Genomic DNA, 12689 nt, shown 5'->3' on the forward strand with positions numbered 1-12689 from the left:
CTGCCAGAGCCTGCAGGAGCACGGCAGGTAGAAGTAAGATCGGAAATGAATGAAAACTCTAAACCAGAGGGATTACTAGAATAGCCTGAGTGACAGGAAAGCAGTGCTTATACTCACTATGATTAGTGACTACAAAAACAAGAGTGAGGGTAGAAAAGTACTAATACTCACTAGGAGTAGTGACTGCAGGTACTGTAGGAGGAGCAAGAGTAACAGGAGTTACAGCGGCTCCAGAAGGCTGAATACCACAAGACTCCGATGTAAGGGATGTATCGTCAATCGAAATGTCTCCAGCGTTTCCTAAGGAGGACTTGGCACCTTTTATTGCAATCTGTAACCAAATCAATATACATGTACAGTATTTTATTGTCTTGTAGCAGATTGTAGCAGATAAATCCTCAATAACTTTAAGCTTTGTTTAGCCAAAGGTCCTTTGTACAAATTCACTTACTCTGTAGTTCTTGGTGGATTTGATGACAGCTGGAAGTTGCATTTGTGCCTGAAACCATTTATCTCCTTGATCTTTATCCAAATACCAAATGGTTGTATTGCTGCCATCAGCTAAATACAAGGCTACAGAGAGTGAACCAATATGTCTTCCATTCATATGATACCAGAATCTACAAAAGAAGAATGCATCTAATAGACTGAACTGGACTTCTGTTTTTACAATCCACAATTTTATTCACTTAAGCATTGCACTCCTCATAGACTTCACACAGTATGATATTTATATATCCGTAACTTCACCTGAAACATTGGTTAGTAGTAGATGTCAATGGCTGGCTGTATAACCAAGCTTCCGCATTTGTTGATCCTCCTTGGCTTGCTTCAATGTAGAGATATTGCCCTACAAGTCATGGTAGTTCAGTCATAGTTCTGACAAGTTTACCAGATATAATGGTTTCTACTACTCACACTTTCTACTACTCACACTTTCTACTACACACACTTTCTACTATTCACACTTTCTACTATTCACACTTTCTACTATTCACACTTTCTACTACTCACACTTTCTACTACTCACACTTTCTACTACTCACACTTTCTACTACTCACACTTTCTACTACTCATACTTTCTACTACTCACACTTTCTACTACTCACTCTTTCTACTACTCACGCTTTCTACTACTCACGCTTTCTACTACTCACACTTTCTACTACTCACACTTTCTACTACTCGCACTTTCTACTACTCACACTTTCTCAGTAATCACACCTTTTGCTATGCAAATATGTTGCTACTCATACTCCATATCAGAAGTACATTCTACTACTCTAAAACTTTGCTATAAAGGTTTTTCATCATAATCAAAATGTTACCCTTAGAATTTCCAAGTGTGTGATCTTGGCTTGGCCCAGTGCCTCTGGAAGGGGTGGCTCCTGCCCTTCTCAACCAATCAAAGTCATCTAAAGTGTTTTCATTGGTCCACTGACAAAGTCCTTTTTCAAAGGAGCAAGTAGCAGGCTGGTCACAAGTGCTGTAATATAACGATGGCTAAAATTAGTAAATAATTGACTATACTAGTAGATTCAATATGGTGTCTTATTTGTGTCAAGTACCTGAAGAATCTTTCTCATTACATATGAAACAGAAAACAGTGCCATATTCTATGCTGACTTTTCAAACACTTTTCTCGAATGTTCAAGAAGTTGTACCTCCTTAACACAAGAGTGCTAGTAATTTATATTTATCACTTACATTCATTTTCAAAAGGAAAAGTTTTCCACTGCGTTGAGGCATGTTAAGACTGCATTACAGGGCCATAAACGATCAACATAGCTGGAAGCAGCCTCGCTTTTAGGTTTATTATTTTTAAATTTACTCAGTCATCTGGACCTGTCTACATTACATTATCACCGCATCTTAGGTAACCCCGTAGTTAGAGACCTGTAAACTGCTTTAGGAAAATCTTTGAACTAGTAAAGCTTGTGAATTTTAGCTACTAAACAAACATCACTAAAATTACCGCTTGTTGGGTTTTGTATACGCCGACTCTGAAAAGTTCAAGACAGTACTTTGCTTTCAATATATGCACACTGCCCACTATGAAACCACAGCACTTGTATCGACAGATTATGCAGATAAAGATAGATATGTGTAATTTAACATACCCTAATTTTACTGTGATGTCATCGATGGATATATCGCCCCTAATTCCTCCACCAACTACTCCTTCGAATGCCAATTGGAAATCTTTAGAGGATTGAGAGGGTAGAATATTAACCTCAGCTTTGATCCATCTTTTGCCCAAATTCCCAGATTTTTGAAAAATGGGCGCACTCAGTTTACCTCCCATATTCATCTGATAGCAAAACATCAATTATATTGAATGAATAAGAGATCCTATGATGAAATGAAGAATTTCTTGATAGGGCCAACAACTTCAACTTGAGACAATGTCGAGAACTTCAGTTAAGACAGAAACACTTCACCACCAAAGCAATGAAAGAATATTGATAGAGGTGAGTGTATACATATATAATAGGGGTAAGTGTATACATATATAATAGGAGTAAGTGTGTACATTTATAATAGGGGTAAGTGTATACATATATAGTAGGGGGTAAGTGTATACATATATAATAGGAGTATGTGTATACATTTATAATAGGGGTAAGTGTATACATATATAATGGAGGTAAGTGTATACATATATACTAAGGGTAAATGTATACATATATAATGGAGGTAAGTCTATACATATATAACAGGAGTAAGTGTATACATATATAATAGAGGTGAGTGTATACATATACAATCATATGATACCAAATCTGTTCTCACAGTTGTCGCTGCCATTATTACATATTTATTTAATTTAGGTTTTAGATGTAATTTAGTTCTTTGTATTTAGCTTTTTACATAGCTTTATATATATAACGTTTTTGCTTTACTGCTGTGTAATTTTATACAGTACTTATTATGAAGTTATCGTAAGTTGTTGGGCAGTGGAACGAATTGAATGATTTAAGATCTATTCTTATAAGAAAATCTACTCCAAAGTAAGAAGGTTTTAACATATAAAGCTAATTTTTAAAATTATTAACTTCATATGTAGAGATTTGACTGCATATTATAACATTTTTTCTCGAAGAAAGAATTATCTTCACTTACTTTCACTCTCAGTGAGCCGATGTGCTGGCCATACATATGATACCAGAAAGTCAGGCATCTCGCTTGTTTGGATGAAGAGAACACGGGAGTGAGTAGAACAGCATTATCTCCAGGCTTTCTAGGACTAGATGCCTCAATATACATGTAGTATCCTTTATTAAAAACGACATGGCTGATTTGAGTAAAGTTATTAGTGTAATTAAATAAGCCATTTAGTTAAAGCTAGAATGACTTGCGTATAAAACTCTGTTATCAGCATTTACAGACTCACCTGCACTGCTTCCTGTACTATGGTCAACATCCGGCCCTGTTTGACTAGAACCTGTTTTTCCTTTTTGTCTCTTCCATTCAAATTTATCTAGCATTGACTGAGTGAATCCACATAAGCCACTTTGGAAAGTACATGTTGAGAGAGAGGTAAGTAACGGAGAAGGAGTTGCTCCTCCACTGCTCGTTGTAAGTGTTGGGTTACAAGGTCCATCTCTCAGAGTGACGTCATCAACGGAAATGTCTCCGCGGTAACTGGTTTTCTTTGTAGCCTCAAACACAATCTATAAAAAGGAATTACAGCTATACTAATTAATACCAAATAATAACATCAAACATGTTGAGGCTTACGAGCTGCAACTAGACTTGAGACAAATAGCGCACGTACCGAGTACTTGCTCGTAGTTGAGATGTCAACTTGACCAGCAATCCACTTGTTTCCTTGAGTGCCACTACGTGTCCAAATAGCATTCTTGAGGCTAGTAGTTTTGGCATAGACTCTAAGGTTACCGATGTCAGCGCCGTACATGTGATACCAGAAACGAAGGCATTTGGAGCCACTGGGCGAGACTGGTGGAGATTCCAAGTGAGCTTTAGCATAACTTTTTCCCTGAGAAGTTTCGATGTACATGTAGTAGCCTTCTACAAAGTATAATTATTGAGTAGTAGTAGTGGCCTAGTAGTGAGTACATCTTAAACTGTGTAACCAGAAATATCAGTAGTAGTGATCTAGTAGTGAGTACAGTCAAGAAGAGAATGCTAGCCAGAACTCTGGAATTCAACACTCTATTCTAAGTTCATCTGCTTTCTGAAACAGGTGCAAAGAATAATAACATCATGTAGATCTTACTGCCACTATGGTCTGTCGTAGGACCTGTGCCCTGAGATGATGTTGCTTTCTTGCTTCTTTTCCATTGAAGGTTCAGTCTAGTATTACCACCAAGCTTATCCGTTTGTTTCCATCCACATTGACCAGTCTCAAAGTTGCAGTCGATAGCACTCGGAGCTATAACATAACATTTATGGAATCATTTTAAAAAAGCCTCTAGCTTTTAGCACACGTTCCTAACCAGTTTTTTAAAAAAGATTAGTATGGGAAATGGCACTTGGGCTATTCATAGATCTTAGGAACTTGGGAACAGCAGTCAATACAAACTAACTGAAGGGAGCTGTAGAAGGAGGCAGAGTTGGAGAAGTGCTGACTGTAGTTGTACTAGAGCCCAGATTGGGATCAGCTAACACTGGCTTGAGTGAACATGTCCAGGGTCTAATAGCCACATCATCTATAGCGATGTCTCCGGCAGCTCCATTTCCCACAATTCCTTGAAACTTGAACTGAACAAAACAAAAGCAAAACAGCTGAATAAAGAATTTTAAGGATAAGTAATTCTCAATGAAACTATGATGAGGTACATTGAGTCAGTACTAGTACTTGTATGTATTTACGGTACAGTGAGTGAGAGCTGAGTTGCATTCCATCATTTATGACAATGCCAAATGATGGTGAAAAACCCTGATCATCTGTGAGTGTGTCATGTAAGATTTAATGTCCTCACCTGGTACACACGACTCTTGCTGTTGAACGGTATAGAAGCACTCATCCACTTGTTTGACTGTGAACTTGAAAGAGACCAAACAATCGAATCTGACATCTGATAGCTGCCGGCAGCGCTCTCTATACTGAATATCACCTGAGAAAAATTATCATCGCTGGTGACTGATGCTATATGTTAGTCATAACTTAAGTATTGCTTTGGTATTACCAAGAACTCAACTAACATGCAAAAAAAAGAAAATGTTATACTGGCTTTCAAACAGTGTAGAACATTACGCCATATTGGCCAAACAAACCTTTAGTGAGCCAACATTTCTACCATACATGTGGTACCAGAACTGGAGGCACCGGGAAGTTGATATTTTATCATCAGCCATTGGTGTAAGGAGAATGGCATTATCTCCCCTGACTCTCGGAGAACTTGACTCAATATAAGCATACGAACCTAGAAAAATTAGAATTGCAGATTCACCATAGTCTATGTATTGAGCTAGACAATTACATTGATATTATATTTTTAGGACTAGACTAGAAGCACTTGACGGTAGATCTAAATAAATTGACTTGATTGGAGCCAAAGCTAAGTTCCACACTATAAACACTAATATCAGATGACAATCACCTGCTCCACTGTTCATGGTATGATCTTTGCTGGGTCCAGTGCCCCTCGTTGGAGTATTTCCTCTCCTAATTATCCAATCAAAGTTATCTTCACCCACTTTTTGCAAATTTAAAAATGTGTTAAAGCCATTTTCAAAATCATTACTACCAGCTGCTGGACAAGATCCAGGCTTCACCTTAATGGCATCAATAGCCAAATAAGGTGTTCCAACTTTTCTTACTGCTTCTATGGATATCGTAAAGTCATCCGTGGCCCTACAAGATTCATAGTATTGTGATTTACATGTAGAATATAAGAGAAATCAATTTTGAGCTAACAGACCAAATTGTGACATACTTTATGGTGTTATTGAGGTAACTAGCAATGTAATAGAATTGTGACATACTTTATGGTGTATTGAGGTAACTAGCAATGAAATAGAATTGTGACATACTTTATGGTGTATTGAGGTAACTAGCAATGAAATAGAATTGTGACATACTTTATGGTGTATTGAGGTAACTAGCAATGTAATAGAATTGTGACATACTTTATGGTGTATTGCACAAGGCGCCATTTGTTTGGAGTATAGAATCCAAAACCAGATGCAACGCTGGAAGGAGATGTTGTACTATTATTTCTCTGCCAGCCAATAGACAACAAATCAGCACTTGATGGAGACTTGCTTAGGATAGAGTAAGCAAAGGTCAAGCATATCGCTCCCTTAGGTTTAGTTACAACGGGTGATATGAGTTTGGCTGAGTAAGTCTTTGTCCCTTTGTTTGCCGGAAGACCGAGGTACTTTCCTACAAAAAATATATTGCTCACTTAGCACAGTTCACCTTTTTTTACTCCTGTGCTACAAAATATCTCAAGGTGGTCTGAAGATAATTTAGTTGTATCAATTCTTTTGAATCAGAATAAAATTGAATATTACCATTTTTTGTGCCAGTATTGAAATCGACATCTGGTCCTTGAGGAGGTGAGGATGAAGGATTTGTCAAAATAAACGTTTGCTGTCCTTGTATAGAAGAGCTGGTTTTCCATCCACAGAATGAAGAATCAAATCCACACGAGAGTTTGGTAACGTCTTTGAGTTGCCCATTCACCGCTACAAATACATTGTACAGCGCAATATAATGTATTTACATGTATAATTACACAATAGAATACCTACAACGGTACTAAAAGGTGGATGTTTGTGCATTCATTGATTATGTTCATAATATGATTCATAAAGAAACTGTGCGACGCATACCTTGTCCACATGGTGTGGGTGAGAACATGATATCATCAATAGCAATATCTCCTCTGATTCCAGATCCTGCGAATCCATTTATGGATATCTAGAAAATTTACAAGGGTATAACATCAGAGGAGGTACATGGAAGCTTTTAACACCCTAATTTCTGTTACACAAAACGCCAAACACGTGTCATATATGTGCGGACCTTGCTAATCTTTTTAGAGATGGATATTGACATCTTGAGCCATTTGTTGCCCTGAGTCCGTGATTTTCTCCAGAGTGTTGCGAGTTTTCCAGTGGCATCTCTACCTGTCACTTGCAGTGTGCCCACATTAGACCCATACATGTGGTAGTACATAGAGAAACATCCTGTGCTAATGGGTTTAGGGAACTGGTAGTTCAAAGTAGCTCTATCGTTTCTCTTTCTTGGTGAACTTGTCTCTATGTAGAGGTATTTTCCTTTGCCTGAGGTGTGGTCAGCGCTCGGCCCTATAACGAGAGAAATGCATACCTTATAATACTATATACAGTATTCAATGATACAACACAGAGTACTCTACAATACTACATTCAGCATCTTATAGTAGTCCAATATACAATATTATTATACTATATATTATTATACTATATATTATTATACTATATATTATTATACTATATATTATTATACGATAATTTTTACTACTTCATCCTATTGCACACCATACAGTACGCTATAGTACACCATAGTATATCTGATAATACTACAGGCAACATATTATAGTGCAACATGCAGTATGCTCTAGTACAGCATACAATATCCTAGTATCATCTAGTACTTCATATAGTATTCTATGGAGCTAAATGCAATAGTTTGGGTGTTACTTATAGTATTTAATGGTACAACATACAGTATGCTATAGTGCAACATACAGTATGCTATTGTACAACATACAGTATGCTATAGTACAACATACAGTATGCTATAGTACAACATACAATAACCTAGAGTAAAATATATAATATCCTATAGTACAACATAGAGTATGCTATAGTACAACATACAGTATGTTATAGTACAACCTACGGTACGTTATAACACTACACATCACTATAATAGGCATACATAGTACCACCAACAGCATCTCACACCATTACATACCTGTTTTCGATGTAGATGTAGGTTTATTGAGAGACTTCCAATCAAATTTGTCTTTACGATCCTGTACCCAACCACACAGGCCCTTGTCAAAGTTACAGTTGATGTTACCAAATGGTGAAGCAGTTGAAGCAATTATTGTAGTTGGCGCCTTACTAGCTGTGGTTGTTGGAGGTTTGGAAGTGGTTGTAGTTATGGCAGCGTCGCTCGGTGTGACTAAAATTGGAGTTGTATGCCGACATTAGTTGTGGTTACTGCTGAGGCTCAGTTGAAATGGAATAATAGACAGATTATTAACATTAGCTGAAAGTGTCAGAGTTCGGACACTTGATTAGATATATAAAACTCTCACTGTACTATTGCTACTCTCTTAAACCTGCTTGTGTATGTTATATACTATAGTAACTCTGAGCCAGGTTTATATCTACACCATTTAAATATACCTCAGGGCGTACAAAAAAATAATGAAGATATACATATTAGTATAGATGAGGGGTATATACATGTTAGCATAGATAAGGAGTAAATACATATAGGATACACTATCTAAATATACCTCAGGGTATATAAAAGGATACACCATCTAAATATACCTCAGGATGTATAAAAGGATACACCATCTAAATATACCTCAGAGTGTATAAAAGGATACCCCATCTAAATATACCTCAAAGTGTATAAAAAAATACACCATCTAAATATACCTTAGGCTGTATAAAAGGATGCACCTTCTAAATATACCTCAAAGTGTATAAAAGGATACACCATCTAAATATACCTTAGGGTGTATAAAAGGATAAACCATCTAAATATACCTCAGGGTGTATAAAAGGACACACCATCTAAACATACCTCAGAGTGTATAAAAGGATACACTATCTAAACATACCTCAGAGTGTATAAAAGGATACACCATCTAAACATACCTCAGGGTGTATAAAAGGATAGACTATCTAAATATACCCTACATCAGGGTGTATAAAAGGATACACCATCTAAACACACATCAGGGTGTATAAAGGAATACACCATCTAAACATACCTCAGGGTGTATAAAAGGATAGACTATCTAAATATACCCTACATCAGGGTGTATAAAAGGATACACCATCTAAACACACATCAGGGTGTATAAAAGGATACACCATCTAAACATATCTCAGAGTGTATAAAAGGGTACACCATCTAAACATACCTCAGGGTGTATAAAATAATACACCATCTAAATGTACATCAGGGTGTATAAAGGAATACACCATCTAAACATACCTCAGAGTGTATAAAAGGATAGACTATCTAAATATACATCAGGGTGTATAAAAGGATACACCATCTAAACATATCTCAGAGTGTATAAAAGGGTACACCATCTAAACATACCTCAGGGTGTATAAAATAATACACCATCTAAATATACATCAGGGTGTATAAAAGGATACACCATCTAAACATACCTCAGGGTGTATAAAAGGATACACCATCTAAACATACCTCAGGGTGTATAAAAGGATACACCATCTAAACATACCTCAGGGTGTATAAAATAATACACCATCTAAATATACATCAGGGTGTATAAAAGGATACACCATCTAAACATACCTCAGAGTGTATAAAAGGGTACACCATCTAAACATACCTCAGAGTGTATAAAAGGATACACTATCTAAACATACCTCAGGGTGTATAAAAGGATACACCATCTAAATATACCTCAGGGTGTATAAAAGGATACACCATCTAAACATATCTCAGAGTGTATAAAAGGGTACACCATCTAAACATACCTCAGGGTGTATAAAATAATACACCATCTAAATATACATCAGGGTGTATAAAAGGATACACCATCTAAACATACCTCAGAGTGTATAAAAGGGTACACCATCTAAACATACCTCAGAGTGTATAAAAGGATACACCATCTAAATATACCTCAGGGTGTATAAAAGGATACACCATCTAAATATACCTCAGAGTGTATAAAAGGATACCCCATCTAAATATACCTCAAAGTGTATAAAAAATACACCATCTAAATATACCTTAGGCTGTATAAAAGGATGCACCTTCTAAATATACCTCAAAGTGTATAAAAGGATACACCATCTAAATATACCTTAGGGTGTATAAAAGGATAAACCATCTAAATATACCTCAGAGTGTATAAAAGGACACACCATCTAAACATACCTCAGAGTGTATAAAAGGATACACTATCTAAATATACCTCAGGGTGTATAAAAGGATAAACCATCTAAATATACCTCAGAGTGTATAAAAGGACACACCATCTAAACATACCTCAGAGTGTATAAAAGGATACACTATCTAAATATACCTCAGGGTGTATAAAAGGATACACTATCTAAACATACCTCAGAGTGTATAAAAGGATACACCATCTAAACATACCTTAGGGTGTATAAAAGGATAAACCATCTAAATATACCTCAGAGTGTATAAAAGGACACACCATCTAAACATACCTCAGGGTGTATAAAAGGATACACTATCTAAACATACCTCAGAGTGTATAAAAGGATACACCATCTAAACATACCTCAGGGTGTATAAAAGGATACACCATCTAAACATACCTCAGAGTGTATAAAAGGATAAACCATCTAAACATACCTCAGAGTGTATAAAAGGATAGACTATCTAAACATACCTCAGGGTGTATAAAAGGATAGACTATCTAAACATACCTCAGGGTGTATAAAAGGATACACCATCTAAACATACCTCAGGGTGTATAAAAGGATACACTATCTAAACATACCTCAGAGTGTATAAAAGGATACACCATCTAAACACACATCAGGGTGTATAAAAGGATACACTATCTAAACATACCTCAGAGTGTATAAAAGGATACACCATCTAAACATACCTCAGGGTGTATAAAAGGATACACCATCTAAACATACCTCAGAGTGTATAAAAGGACACACCATCTAAACATACCTCAGAGTGTATAAAAGGATACACTATCTAAACATACCTCAGGGTGTATAAAAGGATACACCATCTAAATATACCTCAGGGTGTATAAAAGGATACACCATCTAAACATACCTCAGAGTGTATAAAAGGATACACCATCTAAACATACCTCAGGGTGTATAAAAGGATACACCATCTAAACATACCTCAGAGTGTATAAAAGGATAAACCATCTAAACATACCTCAGAGTGTATAAAAGGATAGACTATCTAAACATACCTCAGGGTGTATAAAAGGATACACCATCTAAACACACATCAGGGTGTATAAAGGAATACACCATCTAAACATACCTCAGGGTGTATAAAAGGATAGACTATCTAAATATACCCTACATCAGGGTGTATAAAAGGATACACCATCTAAACACACATCAGGGTGTATAAAAGGATACACCATCTAAACATATCTCAGAGTGTATAAAAGGGTACACCATCTAAACATACCTCAGGGTGTATAAAATAATACACCATCTAAATGTACATCAGGGTGTATAAAGGAATACACCATCTAAACATACCTCAGAGTGTATAAAAGGATAGACTATCTAAATATACATCAGGGTGTATAAAAGGATACACCATCTAAACATATCTCAGAGTGTATAAAAGGGTACACCATCTAAACATACCTCAGGGTGTATAAAATAATACACCATCTAAATATACATCAGGGTGTATAAAAGGATACACCATCTAAACATACCTCAGAGTGTATAAAAGGATACACTATCTAAACATACATCAGGGTGTATAAAAGGATACACCATCTAAATATACCTCAGAGTGTATAAAAGGATACCCCATCTAAATATACCTCAAAGTGTATAAAAAAATACACCATCTAAATATACCTTAGGCTGTATAAAAGGATGCACCTTCTAAATATACCTCAAAGTGTATAAAAGGATACACCATCTAAATATACCTTAGGGTGTATAAAAGGATAAACCATCTAAATATACCTTAGGGTGTATAAAAGGATAAACCATCTAAACATACCTCAGAGTGTATAAAAGGATACACCATCTAAATATACCTCAGGGTGTATAAAAGGATACACCATCTAAACATACCTCAGGGTGTATAAAAGGATACACCATCTAAACATACCTCAGAGTGTATAAAAGGATACACCATCTAAACATACCTCAGGGTGTATAAAAGGATACACTATCTAAACATACCTCAGGGTGTATAAAAGGATAGACTATCTAAATATACCTCAGAGTGTATAAAAGGATACACCATCTAAATATACCTCAGGGTGTATAAAAGGATACACCATCTAAATATACCTCAGGGTGTATAAAAGGATACACCATCTAAACATACCTCAGAGTGTATAAAAGGATACACCATCTAAACATACCTCAGAGTGTATAAAAGGGTACACCATCTAAACATACCTCAGGGTGTATAAAAGGATACACCATCTAAACATACCTCAGGGTGTATAAAAGGATACACCATCTAAACATACCTCAGAGTGTATAAAAGGACACACCATCTAAACATACCTCAGAGTGTATAAAAGGATACACTATCTAAACATACCTCAGGGTGTATAAAAGGATACACCATCTAAACATACCTCAGAGTGTATAAAAGGATAAACCATCTAAACATACCTCAGAGTGTATAAAAGGGTACACCATCTAAACATACCTCAGGGTGTATAAAAGGATACACCATCTAAACATACCTCAGGGTGTATAAAAGGATACACCATCTAAACATACCTCAGAG

General features: G+C 36.2%; 1 protein-coding gene across 1 annotated transcript in view; it reads right to left on the reverse strand.

Annotated features, from left to right (window-relative positions):
- LOC137390900 (MAM and LDL-receptor class A domain-containing protein 2-like) overlaps positions 1-12689 on the reverse strand; it is a 150108-nt gene that overhangs the window by 112947 nt on the left and 24472 nt on the right. The window contains exons 30-47 of the mRNA XM_068077215.1: positions 7935-8147; positions 6999-7282; positions 6806-6893; positions 6485-6658; positions 6098-6353; positions 5569-5822; positions 5243-5391; positions 4948-5082; positions 4552-4726; positions 4242-4397; positions 3780-4033; positions 3396-3675; positions 3125-3276; positions 2122-2312; positions 1330-1487; positions 751-850; positions 452-620; positions 172-331 (exon numbers count right to left, since the gene is read on the reverse strand). Of these exons, the coding sequence (XP_067933316.1) occupies positions 172-331; positions 452-620; positions 751-850; positions 1330-1487; positions 2122-2312; positions 3125-3276; positions 3396-3675; positions 3780-4033; positions 4242-4397; positions 4552-4726; positions 4948-5082; positions 5243-5391; positions 5569-5822; positions 6098-6353; positions 6485-6658; positions 6806-6893; positions 6999-7282; positions 7935-8147 (3348 nt within the window). The remainder of the gene's footprint in view (positions 1-171; positions 332-451; positions 621-750; positions 851-1329; positions 1488-2121; positions 2313-3124; positions 3277-3395; positions 3676-3779; positions 4034-4241; positions 4398-4551; positions 4727-4947; positions 5083-5242; positions 5392-5568; positions 5823-6097; positions 6354-6484; positions 6659-6805; positions 6894-6998; positions 7283-7934; positions 8148-12689) is intronic.

The sequence above is a fragment of the Watersipora subatra genome, chromosome 3, assembly GCF_963576615.1.
Source record: "Watersipora subatra chromosome 3, tzWatSuba1.1, whole genome shotgun sequence".
Lineage (NCBI taxonomy): Eukaryota > Metazoa > Bryozoa > Gymnolaemata > Cheilostomatida > Watersiporidae > Watersipora > Watersipora subatra.